General features: G+C 42.9%; 2 protein-coding genes across 4 annotated transcripts; one reads left to right on the forward strand and one right to left on the reverse strand.

Moving 5' to 3' along the window:
- Positions 1 to 20: 20 nt before the first annotated feature.
- Positions 21 to 13,031, reverse strand: LOC133021340 (MOB-like protein phocein). Of its 3 annotated transcripts, XM_061088141.1 has the most exons (9): positions 12,907 to 13,031; positions 10,490 to 10,645; positions 7,108 to 7,170; positions 6,756 to 6,856; positions 6,380 to 6,422; positions 6,171 to 6,257; positions 5,965 to 6,044; positions 5,596 to 5,707; positions 21 to 1,146 (listed from the first exon to the last, which is right to left on the reverse strand). In XM_061088141.1, exons 1-9 carry the CDS (start codon positions 12,907 to 12,909, stop codon positions 1,012 to 1,014), a joined length of 780 nt encoding a protein of 259 aa, XP_060944124.1. In that variant the 5' UTR covers positions 12,910 to 13,031; the 3' UTR covers positions 21 to 1,011. The 3 variants fall into 3 exon arrangements, with proteins under 3 accessions (XP_060944124.1, XP_060944122.1, XP_060944123.1); XM_061088139.1 differs by lacking the exons at positions 10,490 to 10,645; positions 12,907 to 13,031 and adding an exon at positions 8,369 to 8,456; XM_061088140.1 differs by lacking the exons at positions 21 to 1,146; positions 5,596 to 5,707; positions 5,965 to 6,044; ... (2 more) ...; positions 6,756 to 6,856; positions 7,108 to 7,170 and adding exons at positions 9,998 to 10,199; positions 10,290 to 10,379.
- Positions 13,032 to 13,521: 490 nt separating this feature from the next.
- hspd1 (heat shock 60 protein 1) lies at positions 13,522 to 20,641 on the forward strand. Its single transcript, XM_061088230.1, has 11 exons — positions 13,522 to 13,596; positions 15,273 to 15,448; positions 16,723 to 17,058; positions 17,150 to 17,245; positions 17,327 to 17,420; positions 17,506 to 17,674; positions 17,801 to 17,900; positions 18,156 to 18,401; positions 18,496 to 18,670; positions 19,123 to 19,301; positions 19,406 to 20,641. Exons 2-11 carry the CDS (start codon positions 15,275 to 15,277, stop codon positions 19,565 to 19,567), a joined length of 1,731 nt encoding a protein of 576 aa, XP_060944213.1. The 5' UTR covers positions 13,522 to 13,596; positions 15,273 to 15,274; the 3' UTR covers positions 19,568 to 20,641.
- Positions 20,642 to 21,342: the final 701 nt, after the last annotated feature.

The following is a 21,342-nucleotide window of genomic DNA, read 5'->3' on the forward strand; positions in this document are numbered from 1 at the left end:
AGTAATATAAAAACCACCAGTCTGAATAATAGGTCTTTTTTATTAACAGACATCATGTAAATGTCAACAGTAACAAAATTGTTTAGTCCATTAAAAAAAAAAATAGTGGGTTGGACTGACAAGACTCCTCCCACAAAATAACTTAACGAGGGAGGGGGGGGGGGTTTGTGCTCAGATATTTAAATGTTGCCGATAGTCAGAACTTCCTCGTGGCCTTAACGGGTCGAATGTTGAGATCGGTAGAAACCGGCGTACAGCAGAGTCGGGGGAGGCGGAGCATCAGGCACATTTCACACGGTATTAAACGGGGGGGCGTGTCACAAAGCAGGATCAGAGTTAGCCTACACACTCCTACACACTCCGAGGCCGAACACCTGACTGCTAGAACACGTACGAAGCTAGAGAGAGAGAGAGAGAGGAAGGTTTTCCTTGTTCACTACCACACAAGCCACACCTACAAAGTGTTGGAACAGCATTATTACGTGAGCCGGCTAATTTACAGAATCCGTCTCATGGGACCACCCCCCCGAAAACAGGCTGCTAGGCAACAAGCAAACAGAACAGAAGCAGACAGTGAAGCACCATCAGGAAATATGACAGTGGATTGATTAAGAGAAAGGGGGGCGGCTTATATACAGGGGGGGGGGCTGTCAGTGTGTGTGCCTTCGTCAACAATACAGGTCACCATGGTTACGTAGTTTTGTTTTGATTTTGCAAATCCAGCTGCTTAAAGAAGAATAAAGTAAAAGGTGGAGGTGTTGGAGCGGAGATGTTTCCAGAGACACGGCCTGAATCTGAAGGAGCAGAGAGGGAAACAGGAAAGGAGTGACTCCTCTCACCTCCTCTGGACACAGGTGACAGGGGAGGAGGGACAGGAACAGTGTTACTGGACAGGAGCCTTAATACACTGTAGTGTGTGTAATGTGTATACATATAGATTCATGTGTGTGTGTCTGTGTGTGAATGCGTCTCCTCTGTAATGTGTAGATATTGTGTGGCAGCGGCTGCGTCTCAGGCCTCGCTCTCCCCGGCTGAGGACGTGTTCTGCACCTCCTCCTCCAGGATGGGCACGATCAGGTTGTCCTTGGACATCAGGTTGTACTTCATTACGAAGCGTGTGAACCGGTGACACAGGAATGTCTCGTTCTGCACAGACACACAAACACAGACACACACAGATCACAGCTATGAAACTGCAGCCTGAGTCGTCGTTAAAGCTGCTTTCAAACATGCACGAAAATTTCCGAACATTTTCCAGTAAGAAAAATGTAAGAAAGCACAAATGTCCAAGTCAGCTGCTGAGGACATTAGTCCAAAAAACTTTTCCTGCCAGCCCCTAGAAAACAGTCAAGAGTGAGTCTGTGAGACTACAGCAGGAAAACAGCTGCTAGCAAGTAGCTTACGTTTTTATTTACCAGAATTTATTCATCTGGTGAATAACTACATCGGTGGAACAGACAGAAGTAAGACAAGTATTTTTTTTTTTTCTTTATTAACAGTTCTGAAAGAAAATGGTTCAAGAAAACATTTCAAGCAGACTTTTTGTTTTTGGTTGGCTGTGATGAACTGGAGCCTCATTTAAATCAGTAGCAGGCTGCCACTAACCACTAACCACTATTTTTCTATCGATTAATCTGTCGACTATTTTACAGATTAGTCGATTAATTTTCCTCCAAAAAAATAAAATTGACCATTTCATTTCATTTCCGAAAGCCAGGCGCCTCCTATCCAGCCCGTTAAACCTTTGTGCGGGTCACATGGGCTGCGATGCACCGATGGTTTCGGGGTTGAGTCTATTTTTTTCTTAAACGATATTAATGACATTTTATATTATATAAATGATCAAATATGCATCCTATACTTTGTATTCCCCTTCTGTTTTCCTGTAGTTTTAATTTCCCCAATTTTCCAAATCACATAATAAAGTGTCCCCCTTTGCCCATCCACTACAAGCACACGAGCAGATGTGAGAGAAACAGAGAGGGATGGGGGGGCTATGGAGACCATCATCATTTGCCCCCAAACCAGGACATTGAACGGGTTAAATGCAACAACAAGCGGAGAAAGCAGAATCGCCGGCTGCTTTGGTGTCCGGTGTAAACCCGGCGTTACGTAGTGATATTGAAGAACATTTGTTATAATGAATTGAAATTAAACGTTTTAGAAATCGAAACAGTAAATTCATAAAATAATAAAAACATGCGGTTTCAAATATTGATGTTGACTCATTTTCATCGATGAGGTCGACTAATGGCGGCAGCGCTGATCAAGAGCATTTCTACCGTTTAAAGAATCGGCAACAGGAGCAGAATCTGGAGGTGTTTTTGGACATGATGCGTTTTATACAGGCGGCGATTCTTCTCTCCACCTCTGGTTCCTTCTGACGAATGGAGAGAAGCAGCATCTCTGGACACGCCCACTTCTTACACAGGTCCTTGTACACGGCCTTGTGGATTTTATCGATCATCTTTGTGGACATGTCAAAGTCAATATCTTGGACTTCGGCCCATGTTTTTTCAAACATGTTTTGAGTGACGTCTGTTGGTTCGCCACAGGACAAGTTGACTTTGGACTTTTCATACACGCGAGTGACCAGCTGGTCGATGAGGAGACTGACAAACATCTTCTTGCGGGACTCTTCTCGTTCCTTGGCCGTGTCGATCTGTGAGACCGGAGACCCTACGATGGATTCAATCTCCATTAGAGCGGAGGTCACCCTGTTGGTGTAGTCACTGGCCTGTTTGGAGAACCACCAGTTCATCAGGGGCAGGAAGTTGATCACTCTCTCCTGTATGTCCCTGTACATCTTTCTGTGGTTCTTAGGGACGGGCGCTTTCGTTCCTTCAACTGGACTCGTCACTAAGATGTCGGTTGTGATGTACCTGTAGAGGACATCGGTGAGGACGGGGGCGTTTGCAGGTGAGACTCTGTTCTTGGTCTCAGTCAGAAGAAGAACCTCCACACTGTCCATCAGAGACTTGACGGACTCGCTCCTCTGGACTTGTGTCTCCTTACTGAACTTCTTCCGGACTTGTGTCCCCATCTTGAGCAGCGATGCTGTGGCAAAAAACTTGGCCAAAAGCTTCTTGATCTTCTGCCCGACTCCTTTCCAAAACCTTTTGGGGCTCTTTGAGATTCTGGAGCCTTGACACGAATCAGATGATTTGACGATCTCCTCTTCATTAATTATCTGAAAGATTTCATCTGCAGCAGCTTTTAACTCGAGAGAAGATTCAGATATCAGCCCACTCAGGTCCGATTCGGACATTTCATCCTCAAGGGGTTCGATGATGTCGCTCACCTCCTTCATCAGGATTTCCTGGACCGCCTCACTTCTCCCACGGCTGCTGCGGACTGTTGATCCTGAGGACGAAGCTCTCTCAGAGTAACGACTGAATGATGGGGAGTCAAAGTCTGAAGAGGCTGATTTACCCTGAGGAGGCTTGTTTAAAAGCTCAAATGTCTTCTGACTACGCTTTCTTGGCTTGAACGCGCCCTCGATGTCACAGGCAGATCTCTTCAACACTCTACAAAGACAACTGACCATTTTCTCCAGTTTGTTGGGTGTGGTCTGGTGACACTGTGGCGGCCCACTGGACTGTGTGCTGGTGGAATAGGAACTCAGGCTGGCGTTGACCCTCTCTGTCACCTCCTCTGCAACCAACTCTGTGAATTGACCCAGAGTCTCAGAGTTGGTTGAGCTGCCCGGTGCTAAACTTTGACAGAGTGCGTCTCCCAGACTGGACTGGACCTTCTCTACAGTCACGGACATGCCTTCACATCCCAAAGTCGCTAACAGTTTGGAGGCCACAGTCGATGTCATGTTCATGACAAGTTCTGCCAACAGAAACTTGGTGGCATTGTTCGGTGAACCTGATTTCAACTGCCTCCACTCATTCGCAGTTAGCTTGGTGAAGACATTGTCAATGTGCGGGCGAATAGATTTGACCGTTATGCTGGGTAGCTCTAATTCAGGAGATGGATCCATTGTGAAGCTGAATCTTCTCACAAACTCTTAACTAAAATCTGTCTTTTTACTCATCTATTGATTGCAAGTCTTGCAAGCTCTTCCTAATGAATCCTGTTCTTAGTTCGGTTTATAGGAGTCGCAACAAATGTCTTAGTATATTACCACACCTCATCAAAGACATGTTAAAGGTCATAGGAAACTTTCGACATTAAAACGATCAAAGCCAATATAAAGTGACACAAACATAATGACAAACGTTGTTAGGCAACAAGTCTGGCCTTTCGTTCAAAGCCATGTGGTAATATACACCTTGGGCAATAAGGGATACAGTAGTAGTAATGCACCTTGACATTTATATCTTTTATATATTTTTATATAGATATGTTTATGTCTAAATAAATGTTACTTTGTATAAATATTAGAAAAAGTGAGTAAATAAGAAGTAAATAGTGAGTAAATATATATTGTTTTTTATTGTTTTTCTTATGTGTGGTGTATTTATTGTGTTTTTATGTTTCTTTGTTCATTGTATGCACCAATAACCAGAGCAAATTCCAGGTAGGTGTAAACCTACTTGGCAATAAATTCTGATTCTGATCTGGTTGCCACCTGCCAATAAACCAAACAATGAAGCAGCAGCAACGGATTGTTATCTTCATTTAAATGAAAATGCAGAATTCTGCATATAACAATACAGAATAAAGATTTATTTAACGAACTGGCAGAGCTGTTTTGAATGTGAGGTGTATGAGTGTTTAGCTGCTTTCAGAAATGCACTGGAATCAAGACATTTTCATGAAATCTTTCCATGAGGCTGTGTTTGAGAAAGCAAAGAGGACTTTTCCTCCCAGACCCCAAGTCAGTCCTTGTGAAAATACAGCTCACACGTGACAGACGTAAAATTGGAAGAATATAAATATCCCAGGATAACAATGAGGAACCATACATGTAGAAAATGCAAACGAAGTTGAAAACTTGGAAAAACAGACAAGATTCAAGAGCATTTTGTCTATGGGCTCGTAAAAAAAACGTCATTAACGTCATGTCCTGTCTCCTGCTGCTCGACCCAGAGCCACCTGAATGTTTTCAACATGTTTCTGATTCCTGTTGCTGTTGTGATCAAATCTGACCTGGATAATCTCGTGCTGTGTTTTTCATATATGAAAAGTAAACTCAAGAAACTGTCCAGACCCAAGTTTTGGAATATCATTAAAAAATATAATGTCTGAGCTAACTGACCCCAACCCTGGGAGTGTTTTATAACTGGACTATATCAGCAAATTAAAACAAAAAAATCCCACCATTCGCATTTTGCTTTGCAGAATCATCCCCACAATAAATGGTTTGTATTCATATAGCGCTTTTTTAGTCTTGATGACAACTCAACGCTCTTTACAGTACAGTTTTACATTCACCCATTCACAGACACATTCAGCACTTTTCATTCTGAGGGTCAATCTGGGGTTCAGCATCTTGAAGAACATATCGGCATGCAGATGGAGAACTGGGATCGAGCCGCCAACCTTTTGGTTAGAGGACGACCGTTTTACTCCCTCAGCCACAGCCGTCCATAAAGCACTGCATTCATTATTAGCCGAACAGAAGCCTTTTCCAATGACACCTACCTCATACTTGTCAAATATCTGGCGGTGGTGGAAGTAGGCATGAGAGAATATCCTATAGATGCGACGACAGACGGAGCCGAGTTTAGCCACTGATGACTCTTTGATGCTCACCCTAGGAGGACAAATCAGACATAGATGGCAGCTGTTTCAACAATATCCAGTCAGGATCGGGTCAGTTTTCTTAAAGCAAAGTGACTGTTGGATCTCCGGTCACACTCCAACCTTCTAAGATTCACTACAAGACTCTGTGAGCAGCAGACTCAACTGATTATTCTCTGTAGGTTCATCACTACGAGCCAAACATTTCACATTATCACACTGATATTTAATACTTTATCAATCATAGTGGCTGAGCTGCAGGAGACTGACCTGCTGGGGAAGTATTTGTTGCTATTGAGAAGACAGGCAGCTCCGTCCAGCGTGTGCCTGGTGTAATCAATGGCAGGGCACTGTGGATGAAGCAGAACAAAACCAGACACACACACAACTGTGAGTAAGAGCGGCTTCTACTTGTTATTTACACACAGGCGGATATGAATGAACCAGGCAGAGGGGTTCACATAGAACCGGCTCACCTCTTTGGGGGTCTTGTGGGCAGCACATAAAAAGATCCACTGCTCTGTGGCCGTCATCTGGGTGCAGGTGTCTGGGTGGCACTCGCTCTGCAGGAGGAGAGACAGTCCAAAAATAAAACTAGTACTACAACAATACTAGTCTAGACTTGCCTAACTCAGGAACAAATCCTTTCAGTCAAAGTGTGTATTTGTTCAGTTTGATCTCTTACCTGCAGTTTTACAGCTAGTCCATTGAGCTCCAGACAAAACTGCCTGAAAAACCGGAATTAACCAGAAAGAACAAAACACAGGAATGAGTGAGTTGTTCTGTCAGATTTGATCAGAAACCAGCAGCTTGTCAAAGTTTGGGATCACTGCAATTATGCAAGACAACTGAATGGATTATCACAAGACACTGAAGGATGTGGTATGGATCAGGAAAGAACCCTTTCAATTATTCTATATTATATGTTATTATAAGAAGTGTACAAATTTGGCTCATTATGAACCTGTAGGGGTAAAAATATTTAGTTATTTTCACGAATAACTAATGCAGGCTAACAAGACCCTATACAAAAATGTACTCGTAGTATTTTCCCCACTCACCTGAGGTGTTCATACTTCCACACCCCCTCATCCTGACCCTCCGGAGGCTCCAGGATTTTGTCGATATTGGAGCAATCTGATCTAATGTTCTGCTGAATGTACTGAAACAAGATTCATAAACACATATCAGTAGACATCCTCTTTAAGCAACAGCTTTTAATGAAGAGATCGTTGCATTTGTTTATCAACCAGCCTGTGATGGAAACAACTACAAATCAAAACGACCATTATTCAAAACTCATATCTATAGATATATGGAATGAAATAAAGGATTATGTAGGGAGCTGACTCATGCATGTGATTTAATAGATTCTATACCACTTGTTTAAAAGGAGGCAACATGAGCACACACCTGTTGGACAGCGAGCGTGCTGTCCATCTCCTCGAATGATTCATCCGGCCAGTTGTAGAAGTCCTGCACAGGAAGGGAGGACACATTCAGTCTCTCGTCAAAGTGGACAAAGTGCACATTGAAGCAGATAACACAGCTGTTGCACAATATCGACCCACAATCAACTAAACAAACATGGACATGGAGTTAACTTCTGACTCGTCAGCTAGAGAGAGATCTAAGGGAGAAATGACCATATAGAGCCACTGATTTAACTTATTGTATCAGTGCAGATTTAGAAATGCTGGTTCAAAGCTTTAGACATTTTTCAGATTTTCTCTACAAGAGACAAGATATAGCTGAAAAACCTCCTTCATTCAAAACACACGGGTGAAAGCTTGTAATGTATTAATATTTCTATTCCTCAGACATCAGATCAGGTGGAGATGAAACCCAACTGGACTTGTTGACTTTGATACCAGATGAAATCACAGGTTGTCACTAGAGAAAGTTTGTTTACATTAACAACACACACAGACACAAAATGGGGATTTCACAGCTTTTGTCTTCGAACCCACAGAAGCCCAGTGAACATTAAACTATTTAATTCTAAACTAAATGACCTGGAAGAGTTTGATTAGTTTAAAATCCAGGTTCATGTTAGAGAAGGATCCGAATCGGAAGCTAACTTCAGAGACGATAACCAGCCTGTTGTTAATTCACCGAACGACTCCAGTGAAAGTCAACTGGAATAAACTGTTTGGAGACTGGAGAAGTTTAACGTGGGAAATATTTTAATAATAATCTTTGTTTTTCTCAAGCTATCACAGCTAAGAAGCTAACTTGTCACTAGCTAGCTCGGTAGCCGGGATGCGGCTTCTTCCTGCAAAGCTAACGAGCGTACGCAGCTAAATAGCAACAAAGCTAACTTCATGCGCTTGTGTGTGGTTTCTGTCCACCACCGGATCCAGTTCTTAATGAAACCAGTGACACTAAACCAGTATGGATATCCAGGGGAGGAGGCAGAACCTGGGCTCGCTCTCGACTCCAATCCAGGAACTAGACGGAGGAGCAGCTAGTGGTTAGCAGTTAGCAGCTAGCGGTTAGCAGCTAACTTAGCTGGACGCTTCCCGGTCCGGCCCTTCCTGTGTTTGTCTGGGACCGAGCCGCGGATCAGAGACCTGAACCGGAGAAACCCGGTTCAGGTGAAGCGGCTTCCCCGGGTCCGTGGGGCCGACATGTTGGACCCCCTGCGGGAAAGCTCCGGCGGCTGGAAACAAACCTTCGCCTTGGTTCCAGGCCGATTCCTCCTGAGAACTGCAGAACCCTCCGCCATGACCATCTCGACAGAATACCCGGATGTTCGTCACAGGCGCTGTTGTCGTGTCGGTGATTCACTTCGTGGTAACTGTACTGTACTGTACTTCATCCGTGTACTTATACTGCACACGAGTATTTCACCTAGTTTGTACCTGTTGTGAAGAACGACGAGGAAGATGTTTTCCTTATTGAAAGGTCAGAGAGTAAAATCTACAAAAAGACAATTACAGAGACTCAAATATACAAACAACTACAGAGACTCAAATATACAAAATAACTAGACTCAAATCTTCAAAAAGACAAATACAGAGACTCAAATATACAAAATAACTAGACTCAAATCTACAAAAGACAATTCCAGAGACTCAAATCTTCAAGGAGACATAACAACTACAGAGAATATATCTTCAAAGAGACAAAACAACTACAGAGACTCAAAATAAAAAAATACAGACACACAAATCTAAAAAAACAACTACAGAGACTCACATCCACAAAAAGACAACTAGAGACTCAAATCTACAAAATAACTAGACTCAAATCTACAAAGAGACGAAACAACTATAGAGACTAAAATTTACAAAGAGACGAAACACCTACAGAGACTCAAATCTACAAAGAGAAAAAACAACCACAGAGACTCACATCCGCAAAAAGACAACTATAGAGAATGCATCTGCAAAGAGACCAAATCACTACATACTCAAATCTACAAAAACACAAAACATTTCCATAAAGATAAAACTGATGAAAAAGGCCCCAAACAAGCAGGAGAAAAACATTCATAAAAGGACAGAGACAAAACTGCCAAGTGAGACAAGACCATAAAATGAATAACAAAGACCTACAACTACAGAGACGCAATACATTTACTAAAGACAAGAACAGGCTGCAAAGAGACAAACACATTCATAAAAAGTAACAGAGGAAAATCAATCCACAAGTTCTCTACTAAGACTTAAATCAACAACAGACACACAAATCGATGACTAGACGACAAAAGGAAACAAAAATCAACTACATATCGATGTGACACACAAAGTCTCAGACACTTAAAAATCTTAGAAAAAACTTAAACTTCAAGAAAACCCACTTGATTAATAAAGTTAACCATAAAGACACACAAACCTTCAGTCAGTGGCGTCTATGTCCAGGGGCGTCTGTGCTTCTGTTCATCTATTGTTAAATTAAGTTTCCATTCTGTAGTTTGAACAAAGAACAAAAACTCTTGCACCAGTTTTTTTTAATCATTATTTTAATGTCTCTTCAGTGATAAACCAGTTATACACGTTTGTGAATCAATAAGAACAAAGGTCTCACTTTCTAATAAGTTGTTGTTTCTGTTAGTTTGACAGTTTCTCAGCTTTGCGTCATCTATAAAACTTTAGATTACATCCGTCAAGGTGAGATCAAGTGTGATTTAGCTGGAAATAAATCTCCATACTCATGTCTTGTCCTTTTCTGTTTGTTTATATGGAAATAAATTAAAGTTCTGTCGACTGGGAAAAGTCCAAAACTACATAACAAACTTATAATTCAAGATTGTAGTGAATATCAACAGGCGCAGCATGAAATCATGAGACAGAACAAGAACAATCCACAGTTCAACTTTATTATTGTAACAAAATGAGATCATAATTATTTACAATTGAAAAAACATAAAAAAAAGAAAAGACAGACACGAATGCGGCAACTGAATTTCTTCTCTCCGGGGGTGGGGGGGGGTTGACATGGACTTAGACTCATTCGGTGTATTTACCGAGGATGTCTCCGTCACGGAACAGGAAATAGTCCTGGAGGACAGAATAAGAAAGGCACAAATTAAACCAAAGAAGACACAACAGAAACAAATCAGAACCGATACAGTTTGAACTTTACTGCACCTTGTCGTCCAGCACGACTTTAGTTCCACCGTACTCTGGGAGGAGAACCTTCTCTCCGACCTTCACACTGACAGACTGCAGGTCTCCTTTCTAAAGAAAAAATAAATTGTACAAATATATCATTCTATTGTAAATTCATCAATCAAATGTATAGAACTTGAAAATAATAAAGATATAGATTAAACCAGGCTGAGAATTACCGGGTTGACAGCTCCAGGCCCGACGGCCAGGACGGTGGCCTGCAGCACTTTGCCTTGAGACTTCTCCGGCAGCATGATGCCGCCCTTCGTCACCGTCTCGGCAACCAGGCGCTCCACCAGCACCCGGTCGAACATGGGCAGGAACTTTCTGAAGGCCTGGAAAGAAAGAAATGAGCCGATGATTATCAGGTTACACTTCTTCAGTGAAAGGCCTTGAGGTTTGATGTGACAACACAAGGTGACCACTAGGGGCGGTGTTGAGGTAAATACTGGCTCTGTTACACAAAACCCACTAAATTACAAGTTTTAAGTCTGTGAAATGAAACTTTAAAATCCCACTTAACTTACTTCAAGACAGACATATTCAACATAAATCAGGAACTAGTTACTTTAAAAATGTAGCTCGTGTGAGGTAGACATTCTTTACTCAAACGAGTGATATCCAGGATAGTTGCATCCAACTTTTAAATACATTTACAGTTAATACGTATGTAGTATTACTTTTCTGAGTACTAGTACTTCATTGTTATTATCCACAATAATATGGCTGCTTCCACTTATGTGAAGCATCTTGATTCTTGTGTTAATCGTTAACAAAAGTATTCAGATATTAACAAATGTTAACTTCTCGTTAACTTCTCACTTAAACAATTCAAATCATCCACTAATCAAACAACTACAATAAAAATGCACAAGTTTAAGTTTGAATTAAAATGTGATTGATTCCACAGATCAGATGTAAAATTAGGTAATGATTAATCAGCACTTGTAGCTGCTCTGTTGTGAATGAGGGAGGAAAAGAAAGAGGAGTGATAGGTCTACAGAGTGTAAACATTAAACAAGGGGCTGTCTGTGTGAAGTCACTCAAGTTAAATTTTCAAAGCAGTTTAATCTGATTTGAAACAGCAGCTGACGACAGTTAAAAAAGCAGCAGATGCGGCCTTGGGTGAAGGTCGTCCGGGGGAGGAGGTGGAGGAAGGGGGGGGGGGGGGTGGGGGTGGCAGACATGGTGGGGTCCCGGCAGTTATCCTTCACGGTGACCTTTTACCCCATGGAGGGGGGAGGACTGGGCCTGCCCACTGATAACCTGGAGGCATCTCAGGGTTTCAGTTTGAACGACCTTCACTGGGATGAAATGACCTCCAGGATTTCACCATCACTAGATAACAGTCAGGGCCGGTTGGTTTTCCAGAAGCTTCTCTCTGCTCCTTACACAAGGTGGTTTGAGGAGAACCAGTTCCATAAAACTGTTATGATGATGATTTCTGGTGAAATAATCTCCCCATCGCGTCAATTTTAATCATGATCGGGTCATTCTGGATATTGTTCAAATATAATCAAGCATTAACATCAAGAAGTTTGTCAAACAGTAAAAGCAGCAATAGCACAGAGTGGAAAAACTCAGTTTCAAGATAAAGTACCCCCATTTAGTACAGAGTAAGTACTAATCATTATTTATTGGAATATAATTATTGCTGCATTCATCTGCATATTATCTAAATGCTGCTCAATGGTTTTGTTACTGTTGGGTTATAAAACGTATTCTAAAACACCAATATTTTAGTATTATCATATGTTGACATAATCTGAATGTGCTAAATAACTGATAGTCCTATAAACAAGCACAGTTGTGCAAGTAGAACTTTAATGGGGGTTGTGCTTTATAATAATCACCTATAGAGTACTTTTTCCAAATCCACATTAATTGCTTCTCAATGGCAGCAAATAAAAACTAAATGATCAGTTTGCTGCAAACATCGTCTCCATCACATGTCAGCAGCTGACAGAGATTTAATCTGACTGAGATAGTGACTCGACTATTTCTTTTTATGGGACTATGTTGGCAAAACTGGTTTCTCTGTGTTATCGTTCCCATTTAAGAGTAGGTACTAGTATTTTTGGGAATTGTAGTTTTACCAATGACTCCAACAGCTGTCAATCAATCGACTTATTGATTCAGCTCGAGTAAAGATGACACGAGTGTAATTCTTAGTCTTCAATGACGCAGCATGTTTAAAGCAGAATAATAGATTTAAAGTATGAATATAAACACTAAGCTTGACTTCCTGTCTGCACACTTCATTCATTGCTCCATGTGTTTGCTGCAGTGACAGGACTCTAATTCTCTGAGCAGGTTCTGAGGATGGTCCCGCAGGTCCACTCGTCACGACGTTGTGGGTTCGATCCCCGGCGACAGCCCCAGAACCCCCCCCCCCCTCCTCCTTACCCTCCACCGTGTTTCCACAGTTCATTAAACACGATGATAAACGTGACTTTCAGCGGTTTGACCTTGTCAGTGGATGTAAAACGGCAGCTAGCGTTAGCAGCTAATGCTAACCCCCACCACCACCACAGGATGGACCCGTGTCCTCTGTCCCCTCGGTCCCCGGTCCCCCTGAGTCTCCAGCGGGTCTTACCATGTCTGTGAGGAGGTGTTCGTGGGTCGGGGTTCTGCGTGGAGCTGCTGCGGGTCCGAGGGAGCGTGGATCGTCACTGAGCCGGTTCACGTCCACACGTGAGGAGGAAGATTCTAGAGCGCGCATGCGCAGTGGAGGAGGCCGCCGTTTCTCTGCCTGACTAGAAATACACGGAAATTTGCAAAAAGTGGAAAAATCCTCATTTAAACAATTTTATTTTATCACAATGCACGAAAACAATCAAACAAGGGTTTAAAACATTATTAATTGAAGGATTTTGGTCTTTTTTAATCGTTTAAAGTTGGGGCAATATTGCACAATATAAACTTTGACCTTTTTGTCCCCTCCAATGGAACGCGAGGAAATTCTGGATGCGGCCGCCCCGGAACGAGCATAAACTAAATAAAACGAGTTTAAACACTATTTAAAGAATCGTTTACAGGAATTAAATGAACATATAACTCAATAAACGACACATTAACCCTAATAAATAGTGAAGTTAGATTTAAACAGCTGATAAAACAGAGATATTTGAGGCGGAGTGTTGGTTATTCAGGGGGCGGGGCGTGCCGGTAAAGTGCCCGGATGTGAGGGACCATGTGCGGTCCTGCCTGTCTCACACGCTCCTGTCCTGCCCGCTGCGGTTATATCACAGAGTCCCGTCGCAGCTCCAGCTTCCACACACCTCAGGTAAGTGCTGACATCCCGGTACCCTAAACCTAAACCCTAACCCGAACCCCTTCTAACCCCACAGCAGCCTAAAGCTCGGAGCTAGCGTGCGTTACCGCAGGTTTCACGCAGTTTTCACGCAGACTCCGAGGACACGACGATGACTGTTCGGCTCTCATGTCGCAGAGGAGACATTTCATCATCGAGCGTCACATGGACAAGTCGGTTAAAATGTCTCTGTGTGACACTGAATTCAAAGCTAATTGAGCTAAGCTAATTCTAAGCGACGTTTAGGATCAATGGAATCCGGTTTGTGATGTACGTCACATGGAAGCGAACCAGTTCGAATCCACTGCTATTATTAATATTCATAATTATAACGGTGATATAACAGAGGTATCCTCATTAACAAGCACGTGAGGGGGGGCTATGATCAGTGGGTTTTAATCAGGAATCTGATTGGATGAGGAGGCGCCTGCGTCTGCGATTTGACCTTGTGACTAACGACCTGACGAACACACGTGGGTTCACCAGGAAGTGGGTTTGGGGATTAATAGAATTATCTGTTTCAGTGTATTTACTGTGATCGTTCATTTCTATAGGCTGATCCAGAAGATTACAGCTTTAAGTTCTTATTACTGATAAGATGACGCGAGTCTCGTCTGCTCTACCATTCAAACCAGGTCTTTTTATTATTAGGAAAAGATGCTGAATTAACAATTTAATCAGATCAACTTTCAAAATGAACAATTCTATCAATGGAACCGTGAACGTAGAGAAATCAACTGTCCAGCAGCTGTTAAACATTCAGATGAGCCAAGTGAAATGTGTTGCAATGACTGTCAACATGTCATCAATCAGCATGTGTGTCCTTTTTAATTGATTAATGTGGAAACTTGCCACATTATTTATTTTCATTACTAGTTAAATTCTCTATTGTTTTCCAGATTAGTCGGTTTATTCACAAAATGGTAAAGAAAATGAAAAATCAACATTCCACTGCTGTAAAATGTCCAGGTTCTCATCACATGACACAAAGAAATGTCAGTGCTTAATTTAAATAAATTAGATTATGTTTCTGAACACGCCCCTCTTTAAACATACCAGCCGAACGCTGCACTTCTCTACAAACAAGAAGAGCCTGAATAATCTAATCTAAATATTGTTTGTTGTTGCTCTTATTTGTTTGAACGAAGGATCAATTGATCTAAAAAGCGTTTGTCAGGTAGAGAACCAGGAGATCTAGTTACCGGGCAGATGACAGTTTTTCCTGAGGGGCTTTAGGGAAAACTGCCAGATCTAATATAATCCTTCTACATTATTACTGCATCATTTTGAAGTTCTACCATGTTTATATATTCCCTGACATTAATTTACTGAGTGAATTATTAAATATCTGGGTAATAAACCGGTGAATACAACACCTCCACTGTGTTGTAAGTGCAAGGTCATTCTGGGACAGTGTTTCTCCATCTCATTGATTCACTGGTGGGTGGGACGTTCTCCCACTGCTGGCCACCGGGGGGCAGAGTACACCTCTATCATAGATAATCATTATTTAGCTGCACTCTGGGTTCTCTGTGAACTTTCAGGATGAAAGAAAAACTGCTCCTCAGATTTGATGATTAACCCCTGTCCTGTGTGTCTCTCTCTCTCTCTCTCTCTCTCTCTCTCTCTCTCTCTCTCTCTCTCCATAGAGATGTTTCGTCTACCAACAGTCATGAAGCAGGTGAGGCCCGTGTGCCGGGCGCTGGCCCCTCACCTCACACGAGGCTACGCCAAGGAGGTGAAGTTTGGCGCCGACGCTCGCGCCCTCATGCTGCAGGGGGTCGACCTCCTGGCTGACACTGTGGCCGTCACCATGGGTCCAAAGGTGAAGTGAGCTCCTGTTATCTTTGAGTCAAGGTTTTTAAGTCTTGAAGCTCTGAGTTCAGTTCAGGTCGTGTAACATCGTCAGTGAGCTAAAAAACAAAACTATTAAAAGCTTTTAAATCTAATTTATAAGGTCTAATCTGCTGAAAGGTGGAAAGTTAAATCCTGGAAGGTTTTTATATCTAAAAAAATCCCTTCTGTTATTTTGTAGATCTCTGACTTTATCAATGAATCAAACTTGGGTAATACATTTTCATACAAGTCATAGCATAGAATTGGGCTTTCTCTATAGAAATAGGTTCTGTTTCACTTTCCAAGCCAGAAAACGCATTATTGAGTCTGTTTTTATACCAGTTTTAGATTACGGTGATGTAATTTATGGAAATACATCCCACAGCACACTGAAATCTCTGGATGCTGTTTACCATTCTGCTCTGCGTTTTATCACAGGAGACCGCTATGGCACACACCACTGTACTCTCTATAACAAGGTTGGCTGGCCAGCCCTGTCTGAAAAAAGGGACGGTCATTGGAAGATTTATATTTACAAAACAATCATTGGGCTAATGCCAGTATATCTCTCCTCTCTCATCAGCTGGAATTCTAATACCCACAATACTCGCTCCCAGAGCTGGCTTTCATTGTATGTACCTCGTGTTAAGACCAACTTGGGGAAGACAGCTTTCTGTTATAAAGCCCCCTACATCTGGAATGAGGTCCAAAAATCTTTAAAGTTGCGCTCATTTGTTTCATTGACAGAGTTTTCGAGTCTGGTCTCATGTACAGCTGACTTCTCCTGCAGTGACTGTAACTGCTAGTTGACTTTGCCATAGTATTTTATTGACGAATTGTTTTATACCTTGTATTACTGTGTATATATATATGCATATTTATTTCATTCCTATTTATTCAATGTATTAACTTTTAATGTATCAACTTTTTTATTGTACCCTCGGCACCATTGAAAATGAGGGTCTTATCCCTCAATGTGTCTTCCGAGGCTTAAATAAATATTCAATCAATAGCAGCTCAACTAGATTTAGAGATGATTCACATATGTACCTTTATTGTTCTGTCTGATTTAAATCAAAATCAGTTAATGCATACAGCTGGTAACACATGCTATTATTACCTTCACTGGTTTTTCATTTATCTTTCATACTTTTGTGACAGAAGAATAAATGTCTATATCGTCTCTACTGGTTTTCCATCAAACTTTGGTCATTGAAGATGTGACCAAGACTTTTATCTCACCGCCTTCTTTCTGTGTTTCAGGGTCGTAATGTCATCATCGAGCAGAGCTGGGGCAGCCCCAAGGTCACCAAGGACGGCGTGACGGTGGCCAAGAGCATCGACCTGAAGGACAAGTACAAGAACATCGGTGCCAAGCTGGTGCAGGATGTGGCCAACAACACCAACGAGGAGGCCGGGGACGGCACCACCACCGCCACCGTGCTGGCCCGCGCCATCGCCAAGGAGGGCTTCGACTGCATCAGCAAAGGAGCCAACCCCGTGGAGATCCGCCGTGGAGTCATGATGGCCGTGGAGACCGTCATCAACGAGCTGAAGGCGCTCTCCAGGCCGGTGACAACGCCAGAGGAGATCGCACAGGTACTAGATTTGAAAACGTGACGACGGGTCAGTGTGGCGTTCAGCAGCTTTTTTTACTTGCTCAGGTTTAACAATGAGTTTTCTCCTCCAGGTCGCTACAATCTCCGCCAATGGAGACGTGGAGATCGGTACCATCATCTCCAACGCCATGAAGAAAGTCGGCCGCAAGGGAGTCATCACTGTCAAGGTGAGTTTCCTGACGGATTTAAGAAGACTCAACGTTACATTAGTTAAAGGCTGTAAATAATAAAGTGTTGTGTCGTCTCAGGACGGGAAGACGCTGCACGACGAGCTGGAGATCATCGAGGGGATGAAGTTTGACCGCGGATACATTTCCCCGTATTTCATCAACTCTCCCAAAGGTAAAGATTCTCCGACTGTCGGCTGTTTTTAGATTATAATTCACTGCATCCGACTCGGTATCAAATACCATCTTCAATCTCTCAGGTCAGAAGTGCGAGTTCCAGGACGCCTACCTGCTCCTGAGCGAGAAGAAGATCTCCACCGTCCAGAGCATCGTTCCAGCTCTGGAGCTCGCCAACCAGCACCGCAAGCCACTGGTGATTGTGGCGGAGGATGTGGATGGAGAGGCTCTCAGCACCTTGGTGCTCAACAGGTTCGTCCTGTTTGTTGACTGATCCCAGTTAACAGATTAGCTGTCTGCTCATATTTCACTGAATAGAGTTAAAAGTGTGTGAGTAAGAAACCGAAATGAACGAAATGTCCACATTTTGATCTGTAGGCTGAAGGTCGGACTCCAGGTGGTCGCTGTTAAAGCTCCGGGCTTCGGAGACAACAGGAAGAACCAGCTGAGGGACATGGCCGTCGCCACCGGGGGCACTGTAAGTCACGCTTAAAGTCTTTAAAAGCACTGAATTTAAATCCCCTATAAAAGTTTTAATATTTTTAACTTGAAATTTCTTAAAAAGATCTTGAATATTTGTGTTGCCTCTTATAGACGTTAACATTAGTTATACATTTGGAGACTAAAGTGGCTGAATTGTTAAAAACCTTCTTAGAGTTAAAGGTCCCCCTTTTCAAAATAAGAGGATGTGCAGGTGTAGTTATTGAATGTATTCCTCTTCTCCTCTCTGCAGGTGTTCGGTGATGATCTTCTGGGTATTGCCCTCGAAGACATCCAGGCTCACGACTTCGGTAAAGTGGGTGAGGCGCAGATCACCAAAGACGACACGCTGCTGCTGAAGGGAGGCGGCAGCCAGGCGGAGGTTGATAAACGTGCAGCGGAGATCATCGAGCAGCTGGAAAACACCGAGAGCGACTACGAGAAGGAGAAGCTGAACGAGCGGCTCGCCAAGCTGTCGGACGGAGTCGCTGTGCTCAAGGTGCGTCTCATCAGACGTTCACACGGGACGAGAGGACAACTGCCACGGGGTTTCTCCAGAAAACAAGTGGTGATACCTTCTGCTCCTGTTTCAGATCGGAGGAACAAGTGATGTGGAGGTGAACGAGAAGAAGGACCGAGTGACCGACGCTCTGAACGCCACCCGGGCGGCTGTGGAGGAGGGGATCGTCCCCGGTGGCGGCTGCGCTCTGCTGCGCTGCATCCCGTGTCTCGACGGCATCAAAACCGCCAACTCTGACCAGAAGATCGGTCAGTGAACACATGCACACGCTCAGAGGAAGTCAAACTCGTAACTTCCTGTGACAGATTTTCAGAGGTCATGTGAGGGATCAGTTGGGATTTTAAGGGCGGGGGTGTGACACCATGAGATGTAGATTTCAGATCTCAAAGGTAAACAGTTAAAAAACAAATACTCATGTTGACTCAGGTTGTTCACATGCATTTGTTTTATTAACTAACTCTGCTATTTATACATGAAATCATGAGGAGCAGCTTATCTGGTGTCAAACTTCATGTCAAACAAAAATCCACATTTAGATGTTGTACGTTTTCAAATCCGTACTAAATACGTTTATAAAGTACAAAGTCTGTCCGAATAATAACGAGAGATTTAACTAGAGTTAAACGGGCCTGAAAAAATAACATTGATTTTACTTTGATGAAGAACCTTTCCATTAATCTGCTTCCTTTCCTCTGATCAGGTGTGGACATCATCAGGAGGGCGCTGCGTATCCCCGCCATGACCATCGCTAAGAACGCCGGCGTGGAGGGTTCACTGGTGGTGGAGAAGATCCTCCAGTCATCAGATGAGATCGGCTACGACGCCATGTTGGGAGAGTACGTCAACATGGTGGAGAAGGGCATCATCGACCCCACCAAGGTAGAGAGCAGCCAGTCGGCTCCAGTTTAGTCCCAAATTTGAAAATAAAGAATGAATGAAATGTAAAATCCTGTGACTCACCCTGGAATCGTCCGTCTCTGCAGGTCGTGAGGACGGCGCTGCTGGACGCTGCAGGCGTGGCTTCTCTGCTCGCCACCGCCGAGGCCGTCGTCACGGAGCTTCCCAAAGAGGAGAAGGAGATGCCTGGTGGTGGCATGGGAGGCATGGGTGGAATGGGCGGCATGGGAGGAGGCATGGGTTTCTAATCCGACCCCCCCGCCTGCTGCTGTACAGACTCAACGGGCGGAGCTGGAGGTGGCTGAGGAACAGAAAAACAAAATCCTCCCGAGAACCTACAACCACCTCCAGCGAGCTCCGCCCACACTGACTGGCCATGAGTATGTCGGAGTGCGCCCCCCTCCCCCCGTATTCAACTCCGCCTCCTGCCTCTCAGTCTGTTTTCTGGAGGATCCGACTCAGTCGGGAGGAGGAGACGCCATCGAGTTAAAACCACCTGAACCGTCTGAACGGCTCCGACCAACGAACCGTCAAACAAACTCATCGTTCATCATGTCACATGTTCACACTGCTGTTCTCTGAGAGCTCAAACATCCCAAGAAGAAACTACCACAGTAAACGTATCTGATGCAAACCGAGCAGGGCCTGAAGAAGAAGAAGAAGAAGAAGAAGAAGCTTAGCTAGGAATGTCTCTGTCAGTAATTATTTTGTTTTTGTAGCATTTGTTAATTCTTTCTTTTTATATAAATATCTTGTGTAATGTTTTTGTTTCTCCTCAGACAATAATGATGTGGGCTCAAATCTGTCTTTTGATTTAATTAAACCAGTTTTCTTACAGCGCCTCAACGTTTTCTGTGTCTCTGAAGCGACAAAAATCAATCCCCTTGATCTTGAACACAATTGGATGACGAGTGCCTACAGTGTCACCGGGAGCCGGTTTAGAAATCTGTCAAATCTAAATGTTTACGCAGACGCCTGACGATCCTTGAATCTTTCTTGTTTTCACGCTTCACGTTGCAGACGAAACATTTTACAGCTCATGTGTGAATGTGGAGGATTGTTTGAGGTCTCGGTTACGATATGAAAACCTGTGGCGTCGCCTTGCTGTTTAAACGCTGACTTATATTTGTGTGACTGCGTTCACTCGTCTCAACTCACAGAAAACTACAGTTTACTCCATAGAAATCTCAGTAGGGGGCGCTGTTGTTCAACATAAATACATTATTACGGCGAATAGCTGGAATCGTTCTGTTTTGTACGATGTAGACATTGGTTAATGGTGAATCTTTTTTCTTATTTAATAAATTCAGTTCTGATGTTAACTTGTTTATTCAGCTTTTTAAACCTCTTGTTTGAATCAAGTTAAAACTATTTCCACCATGAGTTGAGTTTCAGACGTCCTCAGAAAAAGTGACAGAGGAATAAGGTTCATTTAGTGTCCTGGAGCTTTCAATCATTTATGATCCTCAATGATAAAGTTTGGCCTGTTTTCATGTTGACGTTTCTATTTTTATGAGCAGTTTGATGGCTCAACATTCATGTTGGGTTAAAAGATGAAGTTCAACTTGATCTTTAAAAGATGAGACAGCTGTGGAGAAGCAAACCACAGTGTCCAGTTAGTGGCTGATCAGGAGCTTTCATACAAGATCCTCACCAGCTGTGGACATTTACCAGTTATAGTGAAGTTAGATGGTGTTTTCTGAAAAGATGACTCAAAGTCCATCTTGATCAGTGGATCATGTGATCAAATTACAGGATCTTCATCAGCCAGTTTAAACTCCAAACTAGAAAAACTAAACACTTAAAAATGTCAACATTACAATTACATATCAACTGTAAAGATCAGGAGAAATTTTCAAAAGCTGCAACTGCTCTTTATCAATCTTTTTAGTGTAATGAAAGAAAAAATACCTGGAAATGATTATAAGAATAATAACAGGAGTCATTTCCTACCAGCAGGACGTATGTTTAGCTCCAGTGATCCACATTACTTTTCTCTGGAAATAAATCACAACCTTTGACA

This window comes from Limanda limanda, chromosome 16, assembly GCF_963576545.1.
Source record: "Limanda limanda chromosome 16, fLimLim1.1, whole genome shotgun sequence".
Lineage (NCBI taxonomy): Eukaryota > Metazoa > Chordata > Actinopteri > Pleuronectiformes > Pleuronectidae > Limanda > Limanda limanda.